We start from the raw sequence: 21186 nt of genomic DNA, 5'->3' as shown, positions 1-21186 counted from the left end.
TGTAGTCTTTCTGCAGTTAGTGTGGTTGTTGAATTCTAACTTTATCTTTTTTTTTAATTAATATTAGTTATGTATATGACATTCTGCTTGTGTGTGTCCCTGAAGGCCAGAAGAGGGCACCAGATCTTATTACAGATGGTTGGGAGCCACCACGTGGTTGTTGGAATTTGAACTCAGAGCCTCTGGAAAAACAGTCAGTGCTCTTAACCTCTGGCCATCTCTCCGGCCCCGAATTCTAACTTTAAACCATGGTGATCCAAAAAGCTATAGGGTTATTCCAATTTTTTTGTATCTGTTGAGGTTTGCTGTGTTAACCAAGTATGTGTTCAATTTTAGAGAAAGTTCCATGAGGTGCTGAGAAGAAGGTATTTTGTGTGTGTGTTTGGGTGAAATGTTCTATTAAATCCATTTGAGTCATGACATCTGTTAGTTTTCTCTTAATTCTCTGCTAATGACAGACTTATTCGTTGGTGAGATTCGGGTGTTGAAGTCTCCTACTATTAGTGTGTGTGGTTTGATGTGCGACTTAAGCTTTAGTAATGTTTCTTTTACATATGTTGGTGCTCTTGTATTAGGGGCATAGATGTTCAGAATTGAGACTTCATCTTGATGGATTTTTCCTGTGATTAGTATGAAGTGTCCCTCTTCATCTTTTTTGTTCGATTTTAGTTTGAAATCTGTTTTGTTAGATATTAGGATATGTACACTCACTTGTTTCTCAGGTCCATTTGATTAGAAAATCTTTTCCCAACTCTTTACTCTGACGTAATGGTTTGTCTTTGTGGTTGAGGTGTGTTTTCATGTATGCAATAGAAGGATGGATCATGTTTTCCTATCCATTCTTTTAGCTTTTGTCTTTTTAAAGGTGAATTGAGTCCATTGATATTAAGAGATATTAATGACCAGTGATTGTTAATTCCTGTTTGTTACTTTTTGGTGGTAGTGTTTATGTGTTTCCTATCTTTGCGGTTTGCTGGTGTAAGGTTATCTGTTGCCTGTGTTTTCGTGGGTGTATCTAACTTCCTTGGGTTGGAGTTTTCCTTCTAGCAATTTCTGTAAGACTGGATTTGTGCATACGTATTGTTTAAATCTGGTTTTGTTATAGAATGTCTTGTTTTCTCTGTCTGTGGTAATTGAAAGCATTGCTGGGTATAGTGTGTGCTTGTCTTCTTGTTCTTTAATGTCTACAGCACATCTGTCCAGAACCCGTTGGCTGTCGGGGTTTCCATTGAGAAATTGGGTGTAATTCTGATAGGTCTGCTTTTATTTGTTTCTTGACCTTTTTTTCTTTGCAACTCTTAATATTCTTTCTTTATTTGGTATGTTTAGTGTTTTGATTATTATGACAAGGGAATTGTTTTTGTTGTTGTTGTTCAGTCTTTTTGGTATTCTTTAAGCTTTTTAGATTTTCCATAGGCATATCCTTCTGTAAGAAAAGTTTTGTTTTTTTGTTTTTTTTTTTTAGGAAAAGTTTTTTATATTTTGTTAAATATATTTTCTGTGCCATTGAGCTGGCGTACTCCTTTCCCTATTCTTAGGTTTGGTCTTTTCATGGTGTCCAATTTCCTGGATGTTCTGTGTTAAGAATTTGTTGAATTTAACATTTTTTTTGACCAATGAATCTATTTCCTCAATTGTATCTTCAGCTCCTGAGATTTTCTCTTCCATCTCTTATATTCTGTTGGTTATCCTTACATCTGTTGTTCATATTTGTTTACCCATATTTTCCATTTCAGAAATGGTTTGTCTTTTTCTTATTGCCTCTATTTCAATTTTCAAGATTGAGCTTTTTGAATTGTTTGCTTCACCTGTTTGTGCTTTTTTTTTTGGTTTTCTTGGCTCTCTTTAAGAGATTTACTGGTTTCTGCCAGTTGTTTTCTTTTCCTCCATCTCTTTAAGGGAAATTTTCATTTCATCTTTAAGGGTCTTTTTCATCTTCATGAAGTTATGTTTAAGGTTATTTTCTTCCTCTTCTGAGTTAGGATGTTTAGGTCTTCATGTTGCAGGACCACTAGGTTCTGGTGTTACCATATTGCTCTTTAGGTTGTTGAATGTGTTCTTGCATTAGCGCTTACCCCTCTCTTCCTGCAGTTGGTTCAGTCAGTGTCTTTGTCTCTTGGTCCAACCCTTACTGTCGGTGTCGGTGTCTGTGTCTCAGGGATCGACTGTTGGATGGATCATGTAGTTGCTGTCTGTGTCTCAGGGATCGACTGTTGGATGGATCATGTAGTTGCTGTCTGTGTCTCAGGGATCGACTATTGGATGGATCATGTAGTTGCTGTCTGTGTCTCAGGGATCGACTGTCGGATGGATCATGTAGTTGCTGTCTGTGTCTCAGGGATCGACTGTTGGATGGATCATGTAGTTGTTGTCTGTGTCTCAGGGATCGACTGTCGGATGGATCATGTAGTTGCTGTCTGTGTCTCAGGGATCGACTGTTGGATGGATCATGTAGTTGCTGTCTGTGTCTTAGGGGCCCCACTCTTGCTCTCTGTGCAGATGCAGTGTGTATCTCAATGACCATTGAGGTCACGGGGATGGGGAGGTTCAGTGGCACCGTGAGACTTGTTGATTACAGGGATTGATGGGGGATGTTGGAGCAGCCTGTCCGTAGGAGGGTTGCCTGCTGGCTGGCTGGCAGCCAGCCAGCAGGTGCCTGTGTAGGGGGGGCCTGGGGTTTTGTCTCTGGGTCTATGGCCTAGAGACTGTGTTGTCTAGTTGAGGAACTAGCTGGTCACTCATTCTTGGTCCACTCTGTCAATATTACTTTTTTAAAATATAGTGTATATAATTTTATAATGTGTAAATGAATTTTGAATATTAAATCCTTAGGGGTTTTTTTTTTTTTGTCCTAAAGTATTTTTACTTGAACTTTAAACATACAGAAAATTGGTGGGAAGTGTGACAAGTTTTAACTTGAGAATCATGACTGCACGCATTAAAATGATTCTCAGAGTTGTAATGCCACATTGTGTATTTTCGTCTGTTGGGGAAATGCAGGAAGTTTGAGCTTTTTTTCCAGCAAATTTTTTTTCGAGAAAGCAAAAGTGCTTAAAAGGTATTTATATGAGTGGTTCATGGAGAGTGTAAAGTACAAAAATGTGATTTGTAGCCGGAAGAAAGGTTCTCAAGGATGGGCATCTAGTGTTAGGGTTCAGACAGTCACATGAGTGCTATGCTTTGGCAACATCACTTTAGGTTTCTGGAAAGCATTACTTTTCATGTTTTTAATTGCAGCAGTGGAAGAAACAGGAGGAGACTCTTGGAAATACAGTTTGAGGGTGAGTATTAATGGAAAGAAACTTTGATGGGAAAGCCTTAGTGTTCATTGACAACTCCACATTGGAGTTGGACAGAGTCAACTGTAAATTATGGATTTTAGTCTGAATTTTTTTTATTAGGATGATGATGGTAGACTGCTATTTTCTTTGTTAATTTGCTTGAGAAATAATTGTTATTGTATAAGTAGAAAACATGTCAATGAAATCTGACACTTTTGCTTTGGAATGGCCCTCTTTATATTTTCTTGATAAAGATCTTTTTGATACCTTTTGGTTTTGCAAGACAGGGTTTCTCTGTGAAACCCTGACTGTCCTAGAACTCTCTCTGTAGACCAGGCTGGCCTCAAACTTAGAAATTTGCCTCCCTCTTCCTCTTGTTTGCTGGGATTCAAGGCATGCACAACCACTACCAGGCTTGATACTTTGTTTGTTTGTTTGTTTTGAGACAGGGTTTCTCTGTGTAATATCTGACTGTCCTGGAATTGCTTTGTAGTCGAGGCTGTCCTCAATTCACAGCTATCCTCCTGCCTCTACCTTCTGAGTGCTGGGATTAAAGGCAGCTCTGTTTGGTTTTTCGAGACAGGGTTTCTCTGTAGCTTTGGACCCTGTCCTGAAACTATGAACTAGCCCTTGTAGACCAGGTTGGCCTCGAACTTACAATGATCTGCCTGCCTCTGCCTCTTTGTTGCTGGGATTAAAGGTGTGCGCCACTACCACCTGGTTTGAGGTACCTTAATTTTTAATAAAGTGTTTTTTATTGTTTCATAGTTTGTTTTTTGATTTTTTTTTTTAACAAAAAACGTGGGTATTTATTTAGTGGGTTATGGAGGGGAAACGGGAGAAGGGAGGAGAGCAGAGAGAGAGAGAGAAACAGAGATGGGGGGTGTAACATGAGGTCCTGCTTGTTGGGGTTTCTGTCCTGCCCAGTTCCCACAGCCGGCAAGCCCCAAAGAAATTACACAGAAGTCTATATTAATGATAAACTGATTGGCCCATTAGCTCAGGCTTCGTATTAGCTCTTTTAACTTAAATAGTCCATTATTCTTATCATCTATGTTAACCACATGGCTCGGTACCTTTTTTGGCAGGGTAGGTCACATCTTGCTTCTTCCATAGTCTGGACAGGACTGGGGAGAAATGGGCTTCCTCCTTCCCAGTATTCTCCTGTTCTCATTGCCCCACCTTTACTTCCTGCCTGATTGTCCCACCTATACTTCCTGCCTGGCCAATCAGCGTTTATTTAAAATATGATCGACAGAATACAGACAATTCTCCCACACCAGGAGGGAAGGGGGGGAGGAGGGAGAGAGGCAGAAGCTGCCTCTTCAGGAGAGAGGAATGGGATGGAAAGGACTTGCTTTACAGTTTTATACACTGATATAATGATGTGCTATATTACCCTTACTGCTTAGTATGATTCTCAGTGATCAGCCTATTGCTTTTGTTATAGGATGCTTTTAAAACACATTATTAGTAAGATAAAATTATCGTCTTTATGAACATTTGTAAAAATACATATCAAGCTGTTCTTTGTTAATTATTTTTATATAACTTACTAATTTTTTCTGTGTTGTGTTTTTTTCCGGAGGATGGGGTTTCACAGTATAGACCAGATTAACTTTGAACTCAAAGAGATATCCCTCTTTCTGCCTCCCACGTGCAGGAATAAAGATATGTGCCACCACATATAAGATTGGTTTTGATTGTTTTTGTTTCTACTTTAAATATTTTATTCTTTTATTTAGAGACTAAATCTGACTATATAGTTCTGGCAGGACTGGAATTCACCATCTAGACTAGACTGGCTTAGTTCAGAGAGCTGCCTGCCTCTGCTTTCCAAATGCTTACATGCTTGGCAAGATTTTATTTTTATTTTAAATTATATGAATATATAAATGTATGTGACTGTGTGTAGGTTTGTGCACATTAGTGTAATGCCCATGAGTGTAGAAGTAGATATCGGTCCCATGTGATTGGAGATATAGGCAGTTGTGACCTACTTGTCATGAATGACTTTTTAAGCAAATTTTAAAAATGTATCTTCACGTTTTGCCTCCATATATTCTGTGCACCTCATGTGTATCTGGTACCTAATGAGGCCAGAAGATGGTACTAGATCCTCTGGAACTTGTGTTATAGAGGACGTTATCTGTATTGGCTGCTGGGAATCAGACCTGAGTCCTCTGGAAGTACAGTCAATGCCCCCTCTTATTTTTAAATGATTTATTTATTATGCATATAGTGTTCTGCCTGCACACCAGAAGAGGGCATCAGATCTCATTACAGGTGGTTGTGAGCCACCATGTGGTTGCTGGGAATTGAACTCAGGACCTCTGGAAGGGCAGGTAGTGCTCTTAAGTGCTGAGCCATCTCTTCAGCCCCATGACTCAGTGCTTCTTTGTTGTTGTTTCTGCTATTTATTTATTTACTTATGGCTTTATTTAGTGAGCAGTTCATTTATTAATTTTGATTTTTTTTTTTTTGAGACATTTCTCTGTAGCTTTGGAACCTGTCCTGGAACTCATTCTGTAGACCATGCTGGACTCAAGCTCAACAGACATCCACTTGCCTATGCCTCTGGAGTGCTGGAATTAATGGCATGCACCACCATTACCTGAACTTTTATTTTATTTTTTATTTCTAAAAGATTTATTTATTTTATTTTATGTATATGAGTGTTTTGCTTGTGTTTACAATGTGAACTATGTGTGTATGTTTTCTGTCTAGTAGTTTTATGGGCATTGTATCCCCAGGAACTGGCATTATAGTTTGTTGGGTGCTGGGAACTGAACCTGGATCTGCAACAAGTGCCATTAATCACTGAGCTATGTCTCTAGCCCATGCTTCAGTGCTTCTAAGAGTCCAGGTATGTCTGGAGAACTGACTCAGCGATTAGGAGCATTTGTCCCTATTGAAGAGGCCTCCATGACAGCCATCCTTAACTCCACTTCCGGGGATGCATTGCCTTCTGGCTCCTTGGGCACCAGACATACATGTGGTTCACTTACATACATGCAGGCAAAAATATGAAATAAATATTTAAACAAAAAAATCCAAACAAAGCATTCTTTTTGTAGCTTAATAGTTTTGTTACTGTTTTTTTTCTTAAAAGAAATGCTGTTTTTCATGGTAAATTGAGTTTATGAACTACAGTGGGTGACTATGTCAATGAAAACACATTATTAAATATATTAACTCTGTTCTAGATACTCAGTCATTTTGCTTGCATATAAGTGAGTATGGCTGTAGAATGATTTTTAAAGTACAGTGAATTAAAGATTCTTTGAGCTGGGTGTTGGTGGCATATGCCTTTAATCCCAGCACCGAGGAGAGAGACAGGCAGATCTCTGAGTTTGAGGCCAGCCTGGTCTACAGATCTACAGGAGTTCTAGGACAACCAGGGCTACACAGGAAACCCAGCCTTGAAAAACAACCAAAGACAGACAAACTTTGTATCTATAACACCAAGTGATTGAAGCAATGAAAGAAGTTTCCTGTGTGAATTGGCTTTATCATGCATTCCTTTGTTTTATTTTTTTTAGAAATGGTGCTAGAGATAGAAGCCTGGGCCTCATGTATGTCTTACTAGGAATCTGTTCAAGCACTGAGCCCCAGCCCCTATAGTTTTGTTTTTTAATAAATCAACAGTTGGAAACATTTGTTTTAGAATTTGAAAAATGAGTATCCCTTTCCTTTATTGCAGTAGCCAATATAATATGACATTTTTTAAAAACTAGGAATCTGTTCTTTTTTTCTCCCTCTCTAGCCTTGCACTGAAGTATTATTTATAGATATATTCCATGAATATAATCAGACTCTTACTCCAGTACTACTAGAAATGATGCAAACTCTTCAAGGTAAGCTCTTTGTAATGGTTTGCCATTTAATGTTGAGTCAAGACTGCCTAAATGTTTCCTGTGGTCACTGCTCTGTGTCCTGATCATACACTGAATACAAATTTGAGAAAGACTGAGTGTGTTCTTTCCTGCAAAAGTGGTATTGAAGTCAGCCTGGAATTACAGTTTTGAATAGGATACATCTTGCTGTTGTAAACAAATAGCACCAAATGACAGGTGTGGGAAACTCTCTAGAGCGTGTTGTAGAAAGAAGAAAGGCTCAAGTAGTTTGTTAGCCTTATAGTTGTAGCAGATTAAAAGGAGATAGATTTAAAAGATGACAAAGCAAATTTTGGAGATTTGATTATTGTACTTTATACACAAGTAGTACTTTATATACTAAGTAACTTTGATTAGTCTGTCAGATGACAAAGCAAACTTTGGTTATTTGATTATTGTAGTAGTTAATTGCTAAGTAACTTTGGTTAGACTGAAGCTTCCGGATACTATGTTCACGCCGGCTTTGTTCATTCTTTACCTCAGTGCTTGGCGTACTTCATTATTATATGTTGATTGATTACCTTGAGCAACTAATTGATGTGCTGGGAACAAGAAAGTGATCAAAAGTGCTCCTAAACTTCTAAGTCGTTGCTTCATATACAGTGGCATGCATTTTTGGAGTTTTTTTAAATTAGAAAAAATCTTCAGAGAGAAAAGGCTTCAAAGACTGAAGGAGTTGAAGACCCCCAGACAAGCCAGGCAAGGCTTTTTGCTGGAGGGATGGAGGAGTATAGGAGTGTATCCAGGAGACGAACATGCTGGTAGATGCTGCAGAAACGCCTAGAAGGTAGACCGAGAGTAGATTACCCAGTTAGTTGGGTCAAGACCTGAGTAGGTAGATATGTGAAGAAACCTGAACAGGAGGATCTCTTGGAGAGAAGGAGATTCTTAACCTTTCTTGTTTTCTCTGAATCCTATTAGAGTTTGTCTCTTTAAATTATATGCCAAAGGGAAAAATAAGATGTCCATTGATTGTAGTAATCGGTAAAAGTAGTTTATGCGGGGCGGTGGTGGCGCACGCCTTTAATTCCAGCACTAGGGAGGCAGAGGCAGGCGGATCTCTGTGAGTTCGAGGCCAGCCTGGTCTACAAGAGCTAGTTCCAGGACAGGCTCCAAAGCTACAGAGAAACTCTGTCTCAAAAAACAAAAAACAAACAAACAAACAAAAACTAGTTTGAGCTTTGTTTATTTTCATGTGGTTTACTTACAATATATAGTTAATTTCTTTAAGGACAGTTAGAAATCACTAAACTTGATGCCTATACTTCTTTTGTTACTCTGTTTTGATTTTGTACACTTTTTAGTCTATTCTTAGCTTAATTTTTTTTAACTACTTTAGGAAAAGCCAGTTGTGTTGGCTAGTTTTATATCTGTTTGATATAAGCTAGAGTCATTTAGAAAGAGGGAACCTCAATTGAGAGAATGCCCCCACCAGACTGGCCTGTGGGCAAGTGTGTGGTACATGTTTTTGACTGATGATTGATGTGGGAGGGCCTAGCGTACTGTGGACAGTGCCACTGCTGGGCTACTGGTCATGGGTGCTGTAGGTATACAGGCTGAGAGAGTCATGATGAGCAAGGCAGTGAGCAGCATTTCTCTGTGGTCTCTGGTTCAGTTCCTGCCTCCAGATTCCTGCTTTCATTTCCCACCCTGATTTCCCTCTGTGATGAAGGGTAACTTGAGAGTTGTAAGGTGAAATAATCTTTCACTTCTCCCAAGTCACTTTTGACTTGGTGTTTTATCATAGCGATAGAAACCCTAACTATTTGGGATACATTCTCCTTGCTTATTTTCTGCTATTAAGTTTTTCAATGACTTCACAGTTGAGTTTTCTTTCTGGTTCTGTATCAGTTTTCTTATTTTGGGTGTACTTATTCTAGCTGATTGGAATGTTAAGCTTAACAATTCATACTTACCAGTAACAAAGTACTTTGAAAAACATTATATATATTTTAAGAAGATACATTTAGGTTAATTGTGTTTTCCAACTGTGGGGTCGTCCTTCATAAATAGTACTTCACTATCTACCCGCACTTCATTCTAAAGTCTTTAAATTTCATAGTGAAGTCATTCCTATGAGATGTATATACAGTGGACTACTACTTAGCATTAGTAAAGATAGAGTCAATATCATTTATGGCATCATGAATGGACTTGGAAAATACTATGCTAGTGTACTATTTCACATGTTTTCACCTACACATAAATATAAAATAATCAAGTTCATAAAAGTCAAGAGTAGATAGTGTTGAGAAAGGTTACTGGTGGGGAAGTGAGATAATGGTCAGAGCACAGAATATCAGTTGGGATAACTTAAGGCTGTTTTATAAATGGTGGCAAAAGATAGTCAGCAGGAGGAAATATCAGATGCCAATTAAAAAAAAAACATTAAGCTGGGTGGTAATGGCACACACCTTTACTTCCAGCACTTGTGAGGCAGAGACAGGTAGATCTCTGTGAGTTTGAGGACAGCCTGGTCTACCAAGTGTGTTCTAGGACAGAGAAATTATGTCTTGGGGAAAAAAACACATTCAGTATTTAAGGAGGTAGGGTAAGTATTTGAGGTGATGGGGTATTAACTAGCTTGGCTTAATTACTCTACATTGTTTGCACAAATTATAATCTTTTTATACATCACACATGTCTATGAATCATATATTTAAAATACAAGTTTAAAATACTGCTTTTTAAAAGTAAGTTTTGCCCTAGAAGACAAGTACTACATGTCTTACTTGCATGGAATAAGTGAATATTGGTCTCAGAAGTTGAGAGAAGAATGGTGACTGCAGAGGCTGGAGAGAAGTTGGAGTAGATGGGAGGAGAAAACTAAACAGGCGGCTAAGTTCTCATGTGCTGTTGTACAATAAAGTAACTATTGAATAATAATTTGTTTATATTTCAGAAACTTAGAAAGACAGGCTTTGAATGTTTTTGCCGTAAGGCCGTGATAAGTGTTTCATAGATATGCTTAACTTGATTAGAACAGTGTATAGATATATTAAACTTGTTTGTTCATATATAATTTTTATGAGTTAAAATTAGTTTAAAAGTTTGAATTAGGGTTTTTTTAAATTTTTACTGATAATTTCTTCCCTTTTTTTTCAGGTCCAACCAATGTAGAAGATATGAATGCACTGTTAATCAAAGATGCCGGTATGTTGGACTTAAGCCATCTAGAAAGGCGTATTGTCCAGTACATAGAGGATCTGTTTTGTGGTAGATTTTGTGTCATGAGAATTGGGGTGTAAAAATAGCTAAAATGTAGGAATTGTCAGTTGAAGGGGATAACTAAGTATACAGTTAATTCTGCTATTGTATGAAATGATTAATGCTAAAGCGTGTGTGGAAAACAAGGGAGTTATGGATAAAGAACTGTCCCAGCAGGTTGAAGGTGAGGCTGCCAGAGGAGGGCCCCAGGAGGGCTGCAGCATTAGGGTAAGATGAGCTGGTACAGTAGAGTTGTACATCTGACTGCTCATTGCTTTAACTACACAGTAACAAGCAGTTAAGGGATTGTTGTGCAAGATGAGCTAGGAAAAAATAAACTGGGGTCAGATAAGAAAATACAGCTTTCATTTAGAATCATATATTATTTTATAATATTTGAAATTTGACTCATGTTACAGTGGATTTAGTTTTCTGTTTGAAAATACTAAAGAGTGGGAAAAACCTGTAATAAAATAATTTAAGCAATGTCTCTAAAATGTTTTTAGTAATCTCAATGTTCATATTGTATATGTACAATATCCATATTCTTATTGTGTGTATATATATATATATAATATCCTTATTATATTTCATGTTTCAAAGTAGGTTCAGATTTTTATATAAGACCAAATATCTAAAATCTTTAATTTCTTTATTTTCTCTTCACAGTGTATAATGCTGTGGGATTAGCTGCTTTTGAGCTGTTTGACAGTGTTGATTTTGATCAGTGGTTTAAAAACCAACTTCTTCCAGAATTACAAGTTTCTCATAATAGGCAAGTAAACACCTATTTTAGTTTCTTGATTTTTGAAATAAAAAAGTATTATAGTAGTATATTATTTGTGTTTTAAATAAATAAAGCTTGCCTGAAGATCAGAGGGAAAGCAACCACACTAGTCAGCTATACAGGCCAGGGAGTAGTAGCACACACTTTTAATCCCTGTGAGTTCAAGGCCATCCTGGGCTACACAAGATTGAATTTGTTTAAAAGAAACAGAGCTCACACAAAGGCAATCCCAGCATTGGGAATCATACGGCTTTAATCCCAGTACTAGGAAGGTGGAGACAGGAGTGATATGGCTAGGCAGAGAGGGAAATATAAGGGGGAAGAGAAAGGAACTCACTGGAGTGTGTAGTCTCCAAGATTTGTGGCGATAGGGTCTTGCCTATTTTTGGTCTGAGGTAGAGGTACAAGCCAGTGGCTTTGCTTTTTCTGGTCTTCAGGTTGAAACCCAATAATTGTCTCTGGGATTTTATTATTCGTGCTATAAGGTATGATTTTACTTGTATTTTGCACACAGAAAAAAATATAAGACAAATATACAAATATAAGCAAAAGATTTATCTTCTATGTTACTTTATCTTAAGTGTAAATCCTGAAAGAAGTATTTGATATAATATGAAATAGTTTGTAAAGCCTGGCGGTGGTGGCGTACGCCTTTAATCCCAGCACTCTGGAGGGGAGGCAGGCGGATCTCTGTGAGTTCAAGACCAGTTGGTCTACAAGAGTTATTTCTAGGACAGGCTCCAAAGCTACACAGAGAAACCCTGTACTGGAGCGAGGGGAACTAAAGAAAAAAAAAGAAATAGTTTGTAGGCGAAAAGAAGTAGAACTTTTTGTAGAGATGAAAGCAGATGAAAGTACTCCGAGTTTCTGGAAGAAGCTATGTACAAAATAAGACTGTTGGCCGCAACGAGGTCTAAGGTCGTAAGTAGCCCAGCTGAAGTAATAGCCATGAACAGTGAGTGTTGTGGGGACACAGTAATACAGTTGGTCTTTGAGAAAAAGTAGAGGAGATGGCGATGCCTTGCACGTACAGAAATTGAATGTACTCGACGTTCCTACAGAAGTACTTAATTTATTACCAGATCCATATGGCAGTTAGCATTTTGGCCCAAAGAAATTTGGCCAGTTAAATAGTAATTTATAGTTTGTCCTCTGGAGGCTGTGGGTATGAAATAGCCTCTGACAGTGCCCACAGGAAGCTCGAGAGCCTTTGAAGGAGTAAAAACATATCCCTAGAGAGAATTGTGAGTCCCTTTATCCTTACACCAGGGGGGCCATTTGATTTAAGACCTCACTGTCTCATATAGTACTTGGATGCTGCTTAACATTTTGAAATGTGCTTATTGTTGCTGAGGAAATTAGTTTCAGTTCATTTAAATTTATATACAGAACTATGTAAAATATGCTGAGTATATGTTGAAATGTTAATATTTTGAGTGTGTTTGGATAAATCAAAGCTATTTTCTGTTAGACTGATAATCTAGACCAGTGTTTCTCAGAGTTAACATACATTTGTTTGACTCACTGATAGGTTGTCTTGTCATGTACAGTCCTGGTCTAGTCAGTGTTACACACGGGACAGTGCTTTTATAGCCTGTGCTGCTGCTGCCAGTTTAGGGACAGTTCTTCGAGACCTGGCTGTTGTAAGCCTAAACTGGCTGGATATGATTGTCCCCTTGGAATTTCTGAGTTTTATTTTCTTTATTTAGAGTGGAACTAAACATGGAGATCTCTGAGGTTTCAGTCTAAAAACTGATAGTTTCGTTACTTTACACTACACACCTTGTTATTTTTGATTCTGTGACCATTTAAACAACTCCTACCCCAGGAAATGGCGTTCTCCACTTTTCATTTAAGTGATATTTATCCTTAAAAGTTCTCTCAAATCCATTTCATTTACTGTGTTTTAATTCTTACTGCTGGGCTGTATGATTTAGAGTTAAGGAATGTTTACATACATTTGTTGAAACTTTAGTTAACATTTCTTTTTCTGTTCACTCAATTATCTTTTAAGATTGTGACCTTCTAAAATAACTGTATACTCATCAGTTTGTTTTGTTTTACTCAGAAATAAATAGAATTTTGTCACTAAAGGTTTATGACAAGATATTTTTAGTGGAATTCTAAGATAGAAAAATTTTGAATTTGTCACTTTTCTTTTTCTCTAAGAAAAATCTTGTGAAACATCACTTTAGTTAAAACTATCAGAAATAAATTATTGTTACTGTTAATTCTCTGCAGTTTTAATGATTTAAGTCCACATATTATTCTGAGTCATGTTTGGTAATTGCATACCTCTTTCCAAATCATGTAGCTAGAATCAGCAAGCTTATGCAGATATTATCTAGATAAATATAAAAGCTCTTTTACAATGAATGAAAATAATATTTATGAGATTGACTGATGGAAATAGAAATATGGATATAGGCTATTATTATTATTTTAGTAAAGAGAGCTGCGAGGTACAGAGAGCTGCCAGCTACAGGATTTATGGTGTTAGCATTGTTTGTAGTTGCTTGAGGAAGAGAAATTTATATACCTATCTGTGGTTCAAAGTGCTTTTGCGTGTGATACTGGGGATCCACCAAGGATCGTCTTCATGTGAGACGAGCACTCTACCAAAGGCCGTCACTCTAGTGTCACCTCCTCACTCAGGCGGTCTCTGCATTCCCTGTCCTTTTCCTGGAAACTGGGACTACCGAGAACACCGTACCTGTATCTAAGAGCTTGAATTTCCTTAGATCAGGACAGTACTGGTTCTTTTGTATTGATATTTAGAAGTTGATTTTTATGTAAATGCAAGTTACATTTTTTTTACCACAGTTTAGATTTAAATGGAATTTACCCTAAGTGAAGTAGACCTCTTTAAATACTAAATATTTCACTGTTTTTTTTTCTCTTCCACCTAGGTATAAACCATTGCGACGCAGGGTAATTTGGCTCATTGGTCAGTGGATTTCTGTGAAATTCAAGTCTGACTTGAGACCCATGCTGTATGAAGCAATCTGTAACTTACTTCAAGATCAGGATTTAGTGGTATGTCAGCCTGATGAATCAGCATCTCTAGACCCCAAAACCTCCTCGACAGTGTCAGCTCTAGAAGAAAAAAAACCATGGTTCTAGAGAATACGCTAGTTACTATTACAGGGATAGGAAAGTGTAACACTTAGGAAGGGAATGGGTTCTTAGCCAGGAAAGAAAGGTTTAAGATATGATTTTAAAGACTAGAAGGTAGAGTTTAGTCATGTTACTTGGTCTGGGAACTAAAGTCAGAGTAATAAGATGTTGCTCTTATGAACTCTCAGATAACATACTCTGTGCATTGAAATGTGAGTCTCAGAGTCTAAAGCTTGTCTGTGGGTTTAGAAAAGCTCAGATCATTTGGGAGTTTGGAATCTTTCCTGTAACTGAGATTAGATTGAAGGTGGAAGCTTAAACTCCTCCTTCCTGCCTCTCTCTGTCTGTCCCTTCCTTTCTCCCTCCCTCTCTCCTTACCTGTCCTTGTGTGACTTCCAGCTGGCCAGGTGCTTCTTTTCACGCCGCTCTCTTTTCTTTCCCCGGCATCTTCTGCTATTTTCCTTCATCTCATGCTCTCCATTCACCTAATGGCAAATCCTTCTCTTCTTGGAAAGCCTCCTGCCATAAAGGCTTCTTAAGCAATTATAGAAAAGCTGGAAGGTCAGAAGTGATGGTACTTGTTCCTTTGGTCACCTGTTACAAACTCAGGTTTGTAATCCTTTCAGTTCCACACGGCATATGCCCCGTGATTGGATATAAACAGAAACAGGAAAGTGCTTTGAAAGAATTTGTTTGTCATCTAGGACTAATGATTTTCAGTAGTTCTAAGAATGATTAAAAACTCTTATTGTACTTTTTTTTTTTAGGTTCGAATTGAAACAGCAACAACTCTGAAGTTAAATATCCTTCAAAAAAATTTTTTTAAAAAGGTTTATTTATTTATTATGCACATCAGAAGAGGGCACCATGTGGTTGCTGTGAATTGAACTTAGGAACCCTGGAAGAGCAGCCAGAGCTTTTAACTACTGACTCGTCTCTCTAACCTGACAGTAGTTTTAACTAGATTAATTAAATTTTTTTTTTAAAGTGAAACTTGAAAAAAACTTTCTTTTTTTTTAATATTTATTTATTTGTTATGTATACAATATTCTGTCTGTGTGTATGTCTGCAGGCCAGAAGAGGGCACCAGACCTCATTACAGATGGTTGTGAGCCACCATGTGGTTGCCGGGAATTGAACTCAGGACCTTTGGAAGAGCAGGCAATGCTCTTAACCACTGAGCCATCTCTCCAGCCCTGAAAAAAACTTTCTAAAGGACTCAACTGTAAAGAAGTTCAGCTTTTTTTGTTGTTTTGAATTAGAGTGTCCAGCCTGACCTGGAACTCTACACAGTCAAGACTAGCCTTCAACTTCTGGTCCTCCTGCTTCTGCCTCCTAGTGTCGGGATTATAGGTCTGCACTGCCACACTCAGCCTTAAGTTTAACATTTTAAAATTGATTACTTTGTGAAATTTCTTGGTAGGATAGTTAAAATGTATTTTTTCCCAAAATGTACGTATTATAAACATATATTTGTTATTTCAATAATTTGCTGTAGATGTATTTTTATCTTGATAAATTTCATTCATTTTCAGTATTCCTTAACTCTATTTACCTGTTGATGATTTTGAATTTAGAACAGATCAATTTTTACCGGTAAGAATATTGGTTTCAAGGTTTTGTAACAATTTCTACTTATGTCTTTGAAATATATATATTCCAATTATATATATATATATATATATATATATATATATATATGATAGAAAGAGTCAATGTGCAGGTAATTTGTGAAACACAAAAACAAGTGGCAGGTGAAAATATAAATGTAGAATTAATAGCTTTGCTTTATCTATATTGTGGAAAATATAAAGTATTCTTACAGTGCTTATAAAATAGATGGTCATTTCACTTATGTTTTTCAGAATTGACAGTTATATTTGCTTTTATAACTGAATTTATATTTATTTTTAATATTTTAAAAACATACCTTTATTTATTTATTGTGAGAGTGTGTGTGTGAGCATGAGCATGCTTTGATGTATACACCTTTAGCAGTAATAAGGAAAAAAATAGTCTTGCATACTGGCAGCTTAAGTATTGATAAAGTTTTATATTTTTTCTTATTGCTTTGACATATTTATGTTTATTTGTGTTTGTATTTGTATATTTGTATATGGTGAATTCTCCATTTCAGAATCTCTGTTCTTTGTTCTGCTGCAGTATTTGGAGACCATGTTCACACTGCTGTTTCAGCTGCTGCAGCAGGTTACCGAGTGTGATACAAAGATGCATGTTTTGCACGTCCTCTCATGTGTGATAGAAAGAGTCAATGTGCAGGTAATTTGTGAAACACAAAAACAAGTGGCAGGTGAAAATATAGATGTAGAATTAATATCTTTGCTTTATCTATATTGTGGAAAATATAAAGTATTCTTACAGTGCTTATAAAATAGATGGTCATTTCATTTATGTTTTTTGGAATTGACAGTTATATTTGAATTTATTAAAAGTGACAAAGAAAAGCCAGTTTTGTTGGCTAGTGCTTGTTAACCCAGTGACTGGGAGGCTGAGGCAGGGGGATGATTAGGCAAGATCCTGTCTCTAAAGACCAAAAATGAAAGACTCACGAATATTTAGATATTAGCATTATATCTATGGTGTGGAGATATTGAGAAAGGAAATTTTTTTAAGTTTTAAAGATCTAGTCTGTGCTTGACAATCTTCAAGTTCAGAGTGTTTAATGTCTCAGCAATATGTATTTTAGCAAATATAAGTTTTGTTAGGAATTTGTTTTTACTGTGTTTTTTTTTTTCTTTAACATGTCCATAGATTCTTCTAAAGATTTATTATGTGTGTGTATGTGCACATGTATGGCCCAGAGGTGAGAGGAGCTCTGGGCAGTAGGTTCTCTTCTTGCACCTTGTATTCAGGCAGGGTTTCTGTTGTGTAATGTTTTACTTTTTTGGCTTTTTGAGGAGCCCCCTACTCAGCTCCCAAATAAATCACACACAGTTTTATTGTTAGTTATGAATGCCCTGCTTTAGCTTGCCTATTTCTTGTCAGCTCTTCTTAACTTAAATTATCCTGTCTATGTTTTCCCTTTGGATTTTTATCTTTCTTACTTTCCTTCTTCCTCTGTGGCTGGGTGGCTGGCCCTGATGTTCTCCTCTCCTTGTCCTTGGCTCTCCTTCTGTTTACACTCTCTGCCTGCCAGCCGCGCCTGTCCTTGCCTCTGCCTTGTTATTGATCATTCAGCTCTTTGTTAGACTATCAGGTGTTTTGGACACACACCTTAAAATAATAGTCCCCAATAGGTGTCTAGTTGTGCCACCGATCTGCCTTTTTGAGCGTCTAGCTGATTGTCTTATTTCAGCCTCAACAGTTTGCTGAAGTTCTTGGATTGCAGATGCTCACATGGCAACCACCTTTTTACAAGATTCTGGTAATAAGAGCAGTCAGGTCAGTTTTGTTCCGCAAGTGCTTTTTATCAACTGAGCCTTCTTCCTGGCCCTAATTTTACTTAAAAAGTTTTTTTTTACTTAAAAATCAATATATATTATATAAAATAATATATATAATAAAATCAGTATATATAAATCAATATATATATATATATAACACAAAGGAAGTATACAAAAGTATAGTGCAAAAATAATATACTGTATATAGTATAATACAAAAATAAAATACCAAACATACATATATGTATTTGGTATTTTTGCTCATATTTATCCATTGCTTAGTATAAAAATGATGTTTAAATTTTTTTAAAATCTTTGTATTTATTCTTCTCTTACACAACACATACTGACCATATATAAGGCTGTACTCCTTTCAGTCTCCTCTGCCTTCTCTTCCCTGTTCCTCATCCACTGCTCCTATGTTTTCTTCAGAAAAGAGTCAGCCTCCCAGGAGATAGCCACTGAACATGGCATTATAAATTACAGTAAGACTAGACACAGACCCTGACATCAGGACTGGACAAGGGAACCCACTAGGAGGAAATGGGTTCCCAGAGCAGGCAAAAGAGTCAGAGACACCCTCAGTCCCACTATCAGGAGTCCCAGAAGAACACTAAGCCAATAACAATAACATTCATGCAGAGGACCTAGTGGAGACCCATGCATGTTCTGTGATTGCTGCTTCATTCTCTGAGTTCCTATGAGCCCTTATTAGTTGATTTTTGTGAGTCGTGTTCCTGTGGTATTTTCAGCCCCTCTCCTTTGGCGTTTACGTTCTTTCCTCCTCCTCTTCCATGGGGTTTTTTTCAAGTTCCACCTACTGTTTGTCTATAGATCTTTGCATCTGTTTCCATCAGCTGCTGGAGACAGCCTCTCCGAAGTCTCTGTTCTGCTTCTGGTTTCTGGTCATTTAGGCAATGTCAGGCATGAGCTCCCTCTTGTGGCGAGGGTCTCAAGTCTCAAGTTAGCTCAGTCATTCCTTGGCCACTCTCACAGCTTTAGCCACTATCTTGCGGACAGCAAGGTTTTGTGGCTGGGTTGGTGTTCCATCACTGCGAGTATTGCCTGCTTACAGAAGGAGGCCAGTTGAGGCTCTGTGTCCTCCATTACTGGGAGTCCTCGCAATAGTCACCCTCATAGGTTCCAGGAAGTTTCTGCTGTACTAAATTTCCACATCACCCTCTAAATGTCCCCCCATTCCAGTTGTCTCTCTCTGTCCTTCCCTCCCCCACCTGATTCCTCCTCTTCCTCGTCACCCCACCCTGATCTTCATGAAAAACGAATCATCCAAAAATCAATGATATAATTTGTGTGTCTCTGGCTTTTATATCTTAGTTCACCACTTTATATATTTTTGGAAAGCAGAGAAATATTTCTGGGATAGTTGGTTTTGGTATTCACAGACTGAGACTATTCTTGGATCTACTTATTGGCGAATCCAGACACCGTGCAATAGTCCCAGAGCTATTGATGAGAATAGCTACTAATTATTGAGTGATAATCATACACCATTCTTCTATGCCAAGTGCTTGTATTTCTCATTTTATGCTTACAGACTTCTTTGGTGGAACTTAAAATGAGTAACTGGTCAAAAGTTTATACTTCATTGTAGTTTCTTGAGGCAGCGACTCATGTAGCCCAGTCTGGCCTTAGTATAGCCAAGAATAACTTTGAATACCTGATCTTCCTGCCTCTCTCTCAGTTGTTGGGATAACAGGTATGCGCCATGGTGTTCAGATAAAAGTTCATAAATTTTGATGGCAGTGCTAGTCTTAAACAGTGCTTAATTGCAAAGGCAGGTTTGAGTCACTATTAATTATTTAGAGCAGATCTTGGCACTGGTTTAATGTAGTATTTCTTAGCACTTTGGGATTTTATTACAAGCATTATATTATTTCATTTGGTGATGGTTTTTGAACATTTAGTTTGCTTATATAGATATTTAACTGAAGGTGTTTTTAAAACTGTTAAGTCTCTGTCCTTGGTGTTCAGATTGAGTAAGGTATTTAAATTTGTGTCAAGTACAAAATGGAATTATAATTTGACCTCAGCCAGTTAACAGTATATCATGATATGAAATTATTACAAATGTCTAATATGCTTTAGAGTGTCGTACATTTGCAGTAAATTATTTGCTAAATGTTGATTATAAAAACAATATTTGCCTATTTACTTGTGTAAATCTGGCTAGTAAAAATTTCTTAAAGTTTTTTCCTTTTACAAATGAATTCCCTTACACATCTCTGGAAATGCCATTGCATTTCTGTTCACACTTGTCTTTCAGGAGTGGAAGCTTAGGCAGTTCGGGCAGGAACAATAACCAAGAGCTGAGTTATCCACTATACATTCTTAGTTTTAAAACTGAGACCAAGATGGAAAAAGGTTTTTAAAAAATCAATTATTTGATTCTTTAGCTTTTGGTAACCTTTGAGCAAGCTTATTTATTTCCTTGTCATACATACCTTCAAACTACCTCTCACTGGCCAAATTTGATTTTTGTCTGATTTGGTTCTTTGTGCGATAGGGTACAATTACTTGAATATTAGTTATTTTTGAAAAAAGTCTTTTCCCCCAATTTTATTTATTTTTACTTGTATGGATATGTTGCATGTGTGTCTGTGTATCTTGTACATGCATGGCTCCTGAGGAGATCAGAGATCCCTTGGACCCATCATGTGAGTCCTGGGACTCCCACTCGGTCCTTTGGGAAAGCAGTTGTGCTCTTAACTGCTAAGGCATCTCTCCAAGCCCATGACAAAATATAAAAGCACAATTGCCCTACAAGTATATAGTTGAAATAAACATACAATCAAGTTTTATGTCGCACAGTCTTTGAGCTTCCACATATCTAAAGAAAAAGGAAAAAAATTAAAGGGTTTCTGTGAAATATATTGTTAAAATTTTATCTAAAAGATGAGATATCATTTAGGATTTATGACAGTTTTTAACCCCGAAGACAGGGCCCTTGTTAAAGCATTTGTTAACCATTGCGTAGTTTATGTTACAGTTTCAGAATATATTAGGACGGTAAGTGAAGATCTCCTTTTATCTGGACTAGTGCTCAGATTCCTCTCCTTTCCACCAGAACACTTAACATGAGGCTTTTCAGAACACGTAACAGGAGGCTGGTCCTTCAGTCCATCCTCAAGTGTATATTACTGATTATTCACACGTGTTATAGATCAGGTTGAGTAACTTGGACTTGAACTTTATCCCATTTGCTGAATTAGTAAATGCCCATTTTCCTTTCTCAGCAACCACTGTCCTCTGACTCTCAGTGAGTTTGACTATTTGAGATACTTCTTTTTTTTTATTTTTTTTTTTATTAAGAAAGAAAAAAAAAATTTTCCGCTCCTCCCAGCCTCCCACTCCTCCCACTCTCCCCCCCTCCTAACCTCCCCCTCTCCTCTCCTCCTCCCTCTCGAGTCTGAAGAGCAGTCAGGGTTCCCTGCCCTGTGGAAAGTCCGAAGTCCTCCCCCCTCCATCCTGGTCTA

At 37.4% G+C, this 21186-nt stretch overlaps 1 protein-coding gene across 3 annotated transcripts in view; it reads left to right on the top strand.

The window, feature by feature from the left end:
• The window catches only part of Ipo11 (importin 11), a 159886-nt gene that overhangs the window by 42051 nt on the left and 96649 nt on the right, over positions 1-21186 (top strand). For all 3 annotated transcript variants that reach the window (XM_005356759.3, XM_013349792.2, XM_005356758.2), the window contains 8 exons: positions 3238-3281; positions 7048-7138; positions 10283-10330; positions 11054-11159; positions 14081-14207; positions 15056-15089; positions 15844-15884; positions 16452-16568. In XM_005356759.3, coding sequence (XP_005356816.1) covers positions 3238-3281; positions 7048-7138; positions 10283-10330; positions 11054-11159; positions 14081-14207; positions 15056-15089; positions 15844-15884; positions 16452-16568 — 608 coding nt within the window. The remainder of the gene's footprint in view (positions 1-3237; positions 3282-7047; positions 7139-10282; positions 10331-11053; positions 11160-14080; positions 14208-15055; positions 15090-15843; positions 15885-16451; positions 16569-21186) is intronic.

The sequence above is a fragment of the Microtus ochrogaster genome, chromosome 19 (assembly GCF_000317375.1).
Source record: "Microtus ochrogaster isolate Prairie Vole_2 chromosome 19, MicOch1.0, whole genome shotgun sequence".
NCBI classification, from domain to species: Eukaryota; Metazoa; Chordata; class Mammalia; order Rodentia; family Cricetidae; genus Microtus; species Microtus ochrogaster.
The sequence above is the reverse complement of the archived record's forward strand: the minus strand, read 5'-3'. Positions and strand labels throughout refer to the sequence as shown.